The sequence below is a fragment of the Pygoscelis adeliae genome, unplaced genomic scaffold (assembly GCF_000699105.1).
Source record: "Pygoscelis adeliae isolate BGI_AS28 unplaced genomic scaffold, ASM69910v1 Scaffold306, whole genome shotgun sequence".
NCBI lineage: Eukaryota > Metazoa > Chordata > Aves > Sphenisciformes > Spheniscidae > Pygoscelis > Pygoscelis adeliae.
Window position 1 is genome coordinate 2,149,918 of NW_008825072.1, and position 11,955 is coordinate 2,161,872.

General features: G+C 43.3%; 1 protein-coding gene across 3 annotated transcripts in view; it reads right to left on the reverse strand.

Annotated features, from left to right (window-relative positions):
* Positions 1-472: 472 nt before the first annotated feature.
* Positions 473-11,955, reverse strand: part of MAST2 (microtubule associated serine/threonine kinase 2) — a 173,576-nt gene continuing 162,093 nt past the window's right edge. For all 3 annotated transcript variants that reach the window (XM_009326585.1, XM_009326583.1, XM_009326584.1), the window contains 5 exons: positions 10,553-10,779; positions 8,907-9,029; positions 7,743-7,879; positions 7,328-7,515; positions 473-6,654 (listed from right to left, as the gene is read on the reverse strand). In XM_009326585.1, the coding sequence (XP_009324860.1) occupies positions 4,577-6,654; positions 7,328-7,515; positions 7,743-7,879; positions 8,907-9,029; positions 10,553-10,779 (2,753 nt within the window). In that variant the 3' untranslated portion in view covers positions 473-4,576. The remainder of the gene's footprint in view (positions 6,655-7,327; positions 7,516-7,742; positions 7,880-8,906; positions 9,030-10,552; positions 10,780-11,955) is intronic.

Genomic DNA, 11,955 nt, shown 5'->3' on the forward strand with positions numbered 1-11,955 from the left:
CAGCCGGTGCCCTTTGGATTTTATTGTGCACGCAACTCATACAACCATCAGCCATTGTGTTCAACTGCGGTCAGTCGTACCCTCTCCTTGTCTTGCTGTTTTCTTCTGTTACTCAGCTAAGTTTCATGTCTTACATGTTTTTATGCCTTTAGTAAGGACTGACCATTAGGACCCTGCATTAGCAGGGACACAGGACAGTATATACTTAAGCGACGCTCGGTGGAGGATGGTAAATTCTCGGCTTGAGTTTCAGAGTGGAAAGCTTTGGCTTATCCATACATCTGGCCCGTGGAGCAGAAAATCCCAAGTAGCCTGGCAGATTTACTCTGATACCTCCAATACCCAGACACTCTGCAGGCTATTTTCTGCCCCGCCAAGCAGCCGGCTGAGGTGGCGGGGCTGACGGCACAGCCACCCCCAGCGCTGCAGGAGATCGAGGGGAGACCGAACAAGAAACACACACGAGTTTGAATTTATGTAAAAAAAAAAAAAAATTTATTTTGGAGGAGGATTTGAACATCGACATGCAGGTACAACATGAATAAAAATTATTGCACCGCTATTATGTGGCAATTGTTCAAGTTTCTAAAAACACAGAAATTCCACACTTTCTCTTATCTAGCTAAGTGCTGAGTGACACAGCTTGGCGGAGCCCAGCTCAGGAGGTGCTCTCACAGCCACCTGGATATGGTAATCGAACACAACGTAAACACACACTTCTGTCAAATCTTCTACTAGAAGTACAGAATTATCCTTCACATCCAGTAAGAGAAAACCAGAGAAAGACTTTATCCTCCCCTCTTCGGAAGAAAAAAAAAAAAATTTAAAATACTCCAAATCACACCTTAATGCAAGTGTGGCAACCAAAACCACTGGTCACTCCTACCCCTTCCCCGGCAAGCGCTCTTTAGTATATTAGCAGCCAAAGGCCTCTGACATTCAGACCCAGGAGTGGCCGTTACAATGCTAAAGTCTAATATTTACAATAAATATCATCCATTTCTTTTCGTTTGCAACAGTAAGAGACAAAGGGAAAAATAACACTGAAGTGAGGCACAGGGCAGGAACGCGCCGGCTGGATGCAGGAGCAGAGAGGAGCTGCAGAGCCTGGAACCAGCTTTGATGCCATCATCCCAACACGGATGAGGAGCAGGAGACACATCCAAGCCGACAGAAGGAAACAGGGAAACGAAGCAGGAAAGCAGCATATTTGGGTGGTTATATGCACGGCTCATTCACCAAACGCACACCACACGCACGCAACTTCTCTCTCCCGCCTGTCTGACTCGGGATTATCTACGGAGGCCGAGTTCTCAGCTTGCTGAATGCTTTGCTCGGGTACCGTGGGTACCGCGGGTCCAATCCTGCACTGGGGAGCACACTCTCGCTCTTCACACACAGCTTTTCCAACATCTTGTTCCTCCCCAACACGTTCTGCAAGCTTATTGAGAAGGTATTTAAGCAATTCTTAGCAGAGCAAGGAATAAGTCTTGGTGTATCTACCTGGTTTATTATCAAAATTTTATAGAAAGTCTTTTTGCCCAAACTTTTTGCCAAGGTGCAGCATATAAATTTGACAGAAGGTGGAACCGGGACGACGGGGCACCTGGCACTCTGAGGGAAACTGCAGGACTGACCAGGAGCAGGGGATACGGGCCTTCACTAGGATGCTTTCCCGGTAACGCTGTTAGGCTTTAGCTTCCAGAAAAACAGCGTTTTTTAAATTGCACTGATCACTTTCTGTACTGTAGCTACAAAAGAGGTGACAAAACACATACCTCACCTCTTCTTCGGCCAATTCAGGCAAAAGCGGCAAAAGCTGTGACATAGCAAGCTTTTTCACTCCTCTTTTTAAGTGTAAGAAAGGATAACTGCAATTCAGCGCTGGAACCACCGGCTGCAGAGGGAGGGAGTCAGCAGCTAATACAGCTGGTACCTTCAGAGGGTCCCATCCCAACCCGCGTGGGATGAGCCAGGGTCCCCAGCCCTCTCTCCTAAGAGCAGTGGCTGGTTTTCCCCTCAGGTTTTTTAAACACAGAGCCCTTCGTGGATGTCCCAGGAGCACGCTCACAGGAAGAAGCAGTGTCGCTGCAAGGAGCAGGGAACGGGGACCTGCCACCCAGGGAACAGCCAGGTCAGACCACGTCCTCACGCAACTCTGGGCCCACTACTTAATTGATACAGAGATTTCCATCTCGCCACGGTCAGGTGCTCTCAGGATAAGCTTGAGGCTTGTCTTTGTAATTACCACAGACTCAGGATGCTGAATCAATTTTTCACTATTCCTGTCCATTTTATCATATACCGTACTGCCAATCGGACCTTGCTTGTCAGCAATTTTTTAGTAGATCAACCCATCGGGGAGAAAACCAGCCAGATTAGTACCAGATCCTGCCAAGTCTGTTCCTTACTTGCTATTGCTCTGAATCAGCACAGAATGATGCTCATCAACGAGAGTGCTTTGAAAGGCTGGAGATACCCAGGACCCTGACAAGGCAGTGGAAATACTGTGGTTTGTAACTGCAAACCAAGTGTATACAAGTAGCCTATGAATTCCAGGAAAAAGAGCAAAGAGACAGCACAGCAGGCTCTGCTCTCAATACTGTCACAGCAAGATTTATTAACGTGTTATCTGGGAGCGTTGAGGCTTTGGTTAGTGTATTAACAACACCATACATGTTCACACAGACACACGGAGTAAACACTCGTTTAAACATGTTTAAAAAAAAAAAAAAGCTCAAACCAAACCAAAACTTGGTCCAGAAATGAAATCCAAGCAGCCAAAATCAAGTATATAGTGGGGGGAAACAATGGTTATACAGAAAGAAGCAGCGTGAGATTCCAGAGATTTTTGTCATTTGCGGATTGAGCTGAAATCAAGTTGAAAGAGATGGAGAAAATATATTCCTATATAAAAACATATTTCCATTTAGGGGAAGCGAATCAAAACTTCAAGTTCAGAAAAAGCCAAGGCAATGAAGGCGGCGGCAGCATAATGAAATCAGACCAACAGAGGCAGGTTTTAGCTTGAAATACTGTTGCACAGTCATTCTGCTTCTAACAGAGTAAGCCAGTGAGCAGGATACTAGACCTTGCGGGTGATCCGCAGGGAGATACACTCAGACAAGACTAGAATAAAAGCTGAGCACAATCTGGGACAAATGACGGGAGTGTTCATTGAGAGGAACCTTTAATTGGATGAAGAAATGGCTTACAGTGCTATAGGTATCACCACTCGACACATTTATTGGTGTATTATTATTGATCTAATCCTCAGCAAGGAGCACTGTTACCCAGAGTCGGTCACACTTAAAGCACAGCAATGTCTAAACCTAAGAGCAAAGAGTAATTTTTTTAATGGAAAGTGACCTCAGCAGTGGAAATGATCTAGCTATCAAAGCTGAAATCTTAAAATATCACATGTGTTTTGAAGTCTGCTTGCAGCTTGTCCACAGAACTCGGGAGTCAGAACTCTTCATAGTTTTTTTGTTTTTAACGGGTAGATTCAGAAAACTCGGCAAGTTTCCCAAGCCCCAATTCAGAAATGTTAAGGAACACCTTAAAATCCCTACCTATTTAGACTCATCAAGAGAAGGAAAAGTCTCCAAAGGTCATTTATCACTGAGATAACTTTGCCCGAGACATACTGGAGAACACGCAACTACAAATTTCTCTACTTTAAAATCAACCTACAAGGCACCCCTTTCCTGTGGTCATTTATTCTGAGGCAGGGCAAGTTATGAATTGAAGCCAGAGAAAGGAAGATAAAAACATCACTAAAACTTTAAAAACAGAGGGAAAAGTTGCCATAAGGCAACCTTTCCTGCCATGCGGAAAGGATAAGTAAAAACAATCAAAAAAAAAACCAGCTTACGGATTGGAGATTTCTCTATCTGATAATTCCATTGAAAAATACTTTTACTTGGTTTACAGAGAGACAGGGATCTCTCTCTGTCCGACCCCTCCAGCCAAGTCCCTTGCCTCTGTATCCTCTAAGGACTTGTGCAGGACTGTGAATGCACGCAGTGACAAAGAGGTCTTACTTGCACTGAAGAGGGTTTGTAGTTCCAGAATAACTTGCGGACAAGAGAGTAGTTTCTTCTCCTTGTAAAAGGACATCAGATTGTAAATCCAAGAAAAAACTTGAAAATTGTGAATTTCAATGGCATTTCAAAGAAAAGGTTGAAAAGCAGAAATTTAAAAGTAAGCTGCCTTTTTTGTACTCAGAATTTTTGGGATCTCAAATAAATGCAGGATTAGAGGGAAGAGCACAACAGGCCCTGAACTCAGGCAAAATAAAAGGTCTGGAAGGGAAAAAAAAAAAAAAATCAACAAACTGTTTCTTAAGCCCTGCTTTAAAGATACCCTGTTCTAAAGAGACCTCAAACGGCAAGCATTACTGTGTACAAAAATAGAATAGCAATGATGAAAAAACACAAAAAACGGTATGAAAAAAACCCTCCCAAAAATAGATGTACACAAGTTCTATTTTATATTAGTGTATATTACAAAATTCAAACATGCAGTCTCTATTTTGAATGTAGAATGCTCCAGTCCACATGTACCAGGGATGCTGCTATGTTTTCTTTACAGCACCATCATGTGACAGGGGAAAGTCTTGTATTTTTAACTGATTTCCAACCTCTTTGCTTTTTGCTTGCGCGAGAGTCCCTTCTTTACAGGGCCTCGTGCTGCCATCTGGCAGAGGAGAGGCTCTCAGAGCTGCTTGTCCAAGAGCGTGAGACAGCTCTTTTGATGGAGTGATTTTGCAGCTACCTCCCAACACTTCAGATGCTTTAGCACTGCAAAAAGTTGCCTCCTTTTTTGCCACCACAGGACACGTTGCCTCCCAGGGCTTTGCTGAGTTTAACGACCCTGTGCAGGATCCGCTCCTCGTGGTCAGAGCATCTGTGCTAGATAGTTTGGCTTTCTCTTGACACACTCCTGCTTGTGAAGTTTCCTGCCTTTTTTGTTTCGAATCTCTCTCTTCTTTACAGGAGGCAACCAAATGGGGGGAATCCTTTCTCTTTTCCACCTCTCCGGAACCAGACATACTGAGCTTCAAAGGGCCTAACACGCTCTGAGCTAGCGGCACTAACTGAGACACAGAGAGAGCTCTTTCGATAGCACCGGGGACAAGGAGCGTGGAGGATACAGGACCTGCTGGGCTTGTTCTGCCGGTGGTTGAAGCACTCTCTGCCTGGGATGAGCTGGGTTGCTTTTCAGTACTAGGACTTTTTTGGGACATTCTGCTCAGGCTTCCAGGAGACAGAAATGAGGTGCTGTGCTGTTCTGCAGGCTGAAGCATCTCTTTGTGATCCTTCTCACTGCGATCTGTGGGGCTTACTGAGAGAGGAGTGCTCACGCTTGCCACGCACCATGAAGAAAGTGCCAGCTGAGGTTTGGAATCCTGTTTTTTCTGACTGCTTTCTGTTAGCAGAGGGTCTTTCAGGTCAAGCTTACCACACGAGGCCCCGGAAGAGTCACCTTCTTCAAGTTCCAGGAGTTTGATAGATGGGCACTGTATATGTTCTGTGCGATGTATTGTTTTTTGAGTACTTGTAGTTCTCCCTAGGTCTTTGATTGCTTCAGAAGACTTGTCTTTTGGACCAAAACACTCAAGAGTTTTGTTTTCTGGCAATTTATGTTCCTTTGCAGTTGTTTCTGATCTTAGGAATGGCTTTTCTAAATTAGCTAATTTTTCTGGAGAAGTTCTTGGGAGGACCTCTGATGGGGAAGGGTGCACACCAATTTGCAGTGGCTCTGAAACAGGCTTGGCTCGTTGATTATTTCCCTTCTGCAAATCTTCTGTACCTTTTGGATCTTCAGGTAGAAAGGCATCATCTTCAATACTATCCTTGCTTTCCAGTTTAGATGAAAACTTATTATCCTCATTAAAAGAATCTGAGCCTTGGTCTCCACTGTCAGGGGGCTTGTCCAGTCTTCTCCCATCCTGACTATCTTCTGAACCATCATCCGTTTCATCTTCAGAAGAATCTACTTCTCTGATGGCCTCTTGCTTTTGCAGAGACTCCCTCCTCTCCACCCTGTCCTGTCGAATAGCACCCAACTTCCGTGAACCCGGCTTCTGCAACATCCCTTTTTCCGCCAGCCCAAGTTTGCCACCTGTTGTTTCATTCACAGATTCTTGTAAGCTCTGGAGACTAGGATCCCTCTGTAGCATCTCCTTCTTAAATTCAGAGTGAGAAATATCCAAGCTATGCTTACGTGAGGAAGCCAGCTTCTTCTCAGAAGAGGACAGCGAGGCAGCCAATTTCTCGGCCGACTGCACTCTCTTTAGCAAAGGAGACCTAGGGGGCTCAGCACTTTTGGGGCGAGAAATTTGTCTCACCAGCGGAGGAGAGGAGTGTAGTTTTACTGGAAAAGACTGAATAATACTGGAGCTGCCAACTGAGTGTCCTGGTAAAGGAGATGGGGAGCGCTGCGGTGATGTGGACTGTGGAGTTGGTGATGGAGTGTGAGCTAGTGGTGACAGAGGGATGTTTCCCGCAGATTTACGCCTTGGAGATCTGTACTGCCTTTGAAGCTTTGGTGCTAGTCCATGCAGAGAGCTGGGTCGGATGTGTCCAGAGCTGGCTGGAGAATTGGGAACACTGGAACTGGGAGAGCTGCTCTGGGAAGAATTGCCACCAACTTAAAAAAAAAAAAAAAAAGACTAGGAAGATTAATACATATTTTGCCATTAAAACAAGTTATTGAAAATAAGACATGCAAAGTCAAGACAAAATGCCATGTTACCACAAAGCACTGCAGTAATATTACAGGGTAATATTGCATGGCTTCTGAGGGGAAAGTCACATCATTTCATACAACACCGGAATATAGTAAGAAACAGTCTGCTATCAGAATGTTTTTTTCTGAAAAAAACCTCCAAGCAGATAAACCATGTGTTTCATTGCTATTCTGAGGATGCAAATCTCTTTATTCCATCAGCTGATTCAATTTTCAAATATGACTTTGCCACAGTTTTGATTCCTTTTCTCTAAACTAATATAGAAAATGTGTCAAACTGCTACAAAAACATTGCAACTTACAATACACATTTGCATCAAAGTGAAAGGATGCTGTAGTACAGCAAATGCATTCTGAAAAGGATGTATGGATTTTCATTTTTAAATGAATCAATGAATGAGAATACATCCATCCTTAAGGTAACAGACATCACAGCTGTCATTTTACTTCACAAACAGACCTACCACCTGCTGCTGTGTATTTTACTTCAAAAATTAATCAATAAACAAAAATCTTCTCCAAGTTTTTTCTGTTTGCATGGATTTTTTGTGTTTGGTTTTGTTTCTTTTTTTACCTGAGTGTACAGACTCGGGAGTGGATCTGTAACTCTGCGTCGGTGACCGAGGAGACAGGTTGTGAGTGGGAGAGCCAGGCACACTTTCTCCAGAAGACAGAGAGCGGTTTAGTGAAGATAAACTCCGGCTGGTGTGAAGTAGTGATGCTTGTTTAGTGATCTTCCTTAACAAAGAACTCTTCTTCTTACTGTGGAAGAGCATTCAAAAGTTGTTTACAAGCCCAAATGATTTATTTACCTTTATTGGCATACTTTGGTCAATTTTATGGCACAGTTAAAGAGAAAAAGAAAACAAAAAGAAAAGAACTAAAGGATGTACCTGCTGATATACGTTAACTGCAAATTGATTTGACAGGATCTCTCTTACATTATCCTGGTTACTATTTAATTTTCACAGAGAAACATCAAAACGAACCTTTCCTGACCATCCTTAGTTTTGCTCTTCTTGTTCCTACGAGCCATCTTGGATTTGTAGCTGGCTTTTCGAGCTGGACCAACTTTGATGGACGTGTTCTCAAATGGCGTGGTGGAGATGGACACTTTATTTCCACTCTGTCAGAAACAACACACAGAGACATTGCTTAAAACGTGGCTATTTGAAGCAGATCTGCAGGCTAAGCAGGTAGGCTGCTAGTTTATTGCTGCCTGCCATTTTGTAATCCTTTGTCAAACTACATTTTGCCCTTTGCATTTCCACCTATCATTTATTAAGGAATTGCTGAGAGAGAGCCCTCTTTAGTCAGGCTTTCACAAATTATTAGCTCAGATCCCAGCTGGTAGGTGAAGCTTCCCAGAGCAGATAGAACACAGCATCTGACCTCTCCCATTGAGATCCCAACTGCCTCAATTTAATACTTGTAATACTTGGAAACTTGAACAAAGCGATATTCTGTTACCAATCCTATTCCCAGTGCTCTGACTGATGGCAGATGTTAGCATATCAGACATCTATCATGATGAATCTGCAACACAGAGCATGGCTTGTCTCACTCATCTTAAAAAAAAAAAATAATCCTGATTGCTCCTCTATTTGCAATCCCAAAGACTTCTGTCTCTTGGAACGGTCCAAAACTTTGGGGTTTATTTCCGTAAATGGATTCAGCTCAGAGGAGGTATCAAAACGCAAGTCATTTAACTGGATAATTTTAAGACCAACCATTACAAAGCTGCTTTTAAATACCACTAGGAATAATCCTTGAGAAAGACGTATTAAGAGCTAATAACATTAGCACAGCCTAAAGGCAAAAAATAGAAGTAAGTTGGAAAATTTTTAAAGTATTTGTTTCTTAAAGTGATGTTTGTGGAAAGGTATACTTCAATCTTATTAACCTTTGTCTCTACTGCTGATAAAAATGTATCTGACGGGTCCTTATTTCTCACACAAAATATCTTAGTTCAGCTCAAATTACATGCGGAAATTCTGGAGATTTAGAGATCAAGCTGCAGCAATGAGTTTTTGCAAAACAAGGGCCAGGTACTGTGTACATATTTGTATTTCCGACAATGCCAATTAGATACCTACGGCATTTTAAACAAGCTTGCTTATATTTTCCAAAATGTAACAGTGCTGAGTCCCTACCTTCAGAATCAGCTCCACCACTTCTGTGTGCACCAGTCCATGGACTGGCTCTCCGTTGACATGGGTTATCAGATCCCCTTCACGCAGACCTGCTTCATTTGCTGGACCACCTTCCTCCACGTGCTGGCAACAAGAAGGGGATGACTGATTTGAGAAGAGGAATATACAAGATCGCTGGCCGGATCAGACTCAAAGCCCATCCATCTCACCTCTTGCTGCAGCCAGCATCAGCTGCTTCAAAGAAGGGTGAAAGAAACCACTGACTGGCACAGACAAGCACAAAAATCTGCACTCTTCCACTTCTCCCCCAGCATCCTGCCAGTCTTCTCCCGATCCAAGGCAGCCAGCCAGGACGGTTAAGCTGTTCAAGAGACCAGCTCCTCCCAAAGCAAAAGGCTTAACACACTTCCAAAAATTTTCAGCACTCGGGAATGTTAACTAGATACTCTTGATTTCCAGACAAGCATTCAATCTTTTTCAATTTCTTTGCCACCCCAAATCCAGCATCCTTCCATCTATATGCTGGAACCCAAGGCAGCCAACAGACTTTTAAATAAGACTCTGTGCTATGTTTTTAGGGTGCCTATATTGCATCTCATCCCAAACAGAGTTTCTTTTTCCACTTTCCATCCTTTATTAACCTATCCAACATCAGATCTTTTCCCCCATGAACACATTGCCTTTCCCCATCGTTCAGAAAGGTAAGCCTCCTTTACAGTGAGGAGACAGATATGCTTGAGAATACTGGATCTCCCTCTAGCCAGAAAAGACTACAAATCAGTATCTTGGTGAACTCAGCATTTTTCAAGGAAAGCAGAGAGGAGCAAGGGAAAAATGCAGCTTCAGATTATTTTTCTAGGTAAGAATGAGTGTTAAATAATGACCAAAGCACATGAAGTCCAAATTGTCTAATGAACACAGAGATGCAAGGAAAAGAATGAACCACCTTTACCCTGACTCCATTCTCCCTAACTACACAATTCAAACAACACTGCTTTGGGGAACGGATCATTCCTAGAAGTCATATACGTTAACAAAAAAGGAGCACAGAGATCAAGCACCAGAAGTAATGGGAAGGAAGAGATACAGACATGGAAACCAGACCTTTTAGCATAGCACACAACTAAGCCAAGAGCTAAATCCCTAGGCAATCAGCATAGCAGCAGTGATGCTTTAAGGCTTGTAATCAATTCCAAGTGACTGCTTGGAAAACCCCAGCAGACTGAACTGATCAGGAGCAAGCTATAATCGCTAACACAGGTCTGAATAAATTAGCTACAACTGGCCCTCATGCAACAGCCCCAATAAAGAGAAAGAGGGTATGTACACAGAAACATGCTTTAAAGTATGTGCTACAGGTGAAAAAAGGTGGATTCGTGTAACCAGGGAAGAAAGAAGGCAAGAAAGGTTGCTGTGGTTTTGTGATGAGCTTGAAAACTGCTACAGGTAAAACCCAAAGTACTGTTAGTTATTTATTTATTTATAAAGGCCCCCCCGCCCTCTCCCCCCCCAAAGATAACTTTGGGTCCGAATAAGGAGAAAGACAACAGGGTGGCAAAATACAATTTATAAAGCTAAATCCCACAACCCTGGCTAAATGCATTTCTGGCCCCAAGGGTACTCTTTTCAGAAAAGCAGAGACATACCCAGACCATGTGATGCACAGTGTAGATATCACTGTCACCCATATAGACGCGAATGGCACGGAGAGTGAAACCGTATTTCTTTCCAGCCCGATGGATGATGATTGGTGGTTTCAGGTTTGCGATAGCAGGAGAAAAGTCGCGGCTGGGTGAGGAGTCCCTCGAAGATGGGTTGGAGGATAGAGAATGAGGTGACATTGGACTGGCCAATGGAGAACACGTGTGGTGATCTACAGTGATGACACAAAGGTGGGCAAAAATTAGGAAATCAGGCCTCCAAAATAGAGAAAATTCTTGTTAGAGAACAGCTAGGAAACCATCTCTCCCAATGTTCTTAGAGCTGGTGGTCTTCACCAGAGCTGGGTTTGCCTGCAGCTTCAACTAATTAATGCTTTGAAATACAAAAATCAGTAGAGTTTCCAAAAAGCACATTTGGAGGTGTGTATTTAATACAGCAGCACTGCTCACCTACGATTATGGTTGGGTCACAGTTTTCTCCTCTTTCAGGGACTTACAACCCATCATAAGCATTTACTCTAGGCACAATCCTGGAACACCCCATTTCAAGGTTATGATATATTATCCCCCTCCAGAAGATCAGACAGTTTCTAGATCTTGGTGCAAGTTACATGTTGGTGCTGAGATAAATCAAAATCAGTTAGTATTAAAACAAAAAAAATCAGTAGGAAATCAGACAACAACTACATCTAGGTAGTTTTGGTAGTGTTTTAAATCCACAGGGGCAAAAATATTTAACCCTAAAAAATTAGCTACTGCAGGGACTTTGCTACTGAAAAACAACATCACAAGTGTATTTTAGAGTGCACTTCCCAAATGAACAGCCGAGGGCTGGGCTATCAGCTAAACTATCTGACTCTGCTTGCTAGTGTAACAACATCCACTTTTAAAAATACAAAACAAGTACGGAACTCTCATTTTAAAGTGAAGCTGGTCAATATCAGTAAAATAAACCCAAAGAGCAGGAATATTAAATGCAGCTGTAAAAGGTAATCCCTAATCCATTAAGAAACACCTGCTGAATTGCCCAGCACATATTTACCTGGCAGATGAGAGCAGCTCTGGAGGAACCTTTGCTGGGTGATTAAATACACATTTTAGAGATTTTCACGAGGGAGTTTGTAGTTCGAAAAGCAACCAATACCCAAACCACAAGAAATGTAACGTGCATCACCACGACGGTGCCAAGAAGCAGTTGCATACCTGCCTCCAGCTCTCTGGCTGAGAGGGACAGGCAGGCATTGCTCTGCCAGCAGGTTCTGCTGGGTTGGCACTCGTGGCCTAGCTGCAATTTCCTGCTCCCATCTAGGCAGGAACATGTACAGCCCTGGAAATACAGCAAGGACATATCCTCCGGAAAGACGGACAAAGTCCTTGTGGGGAGAGCC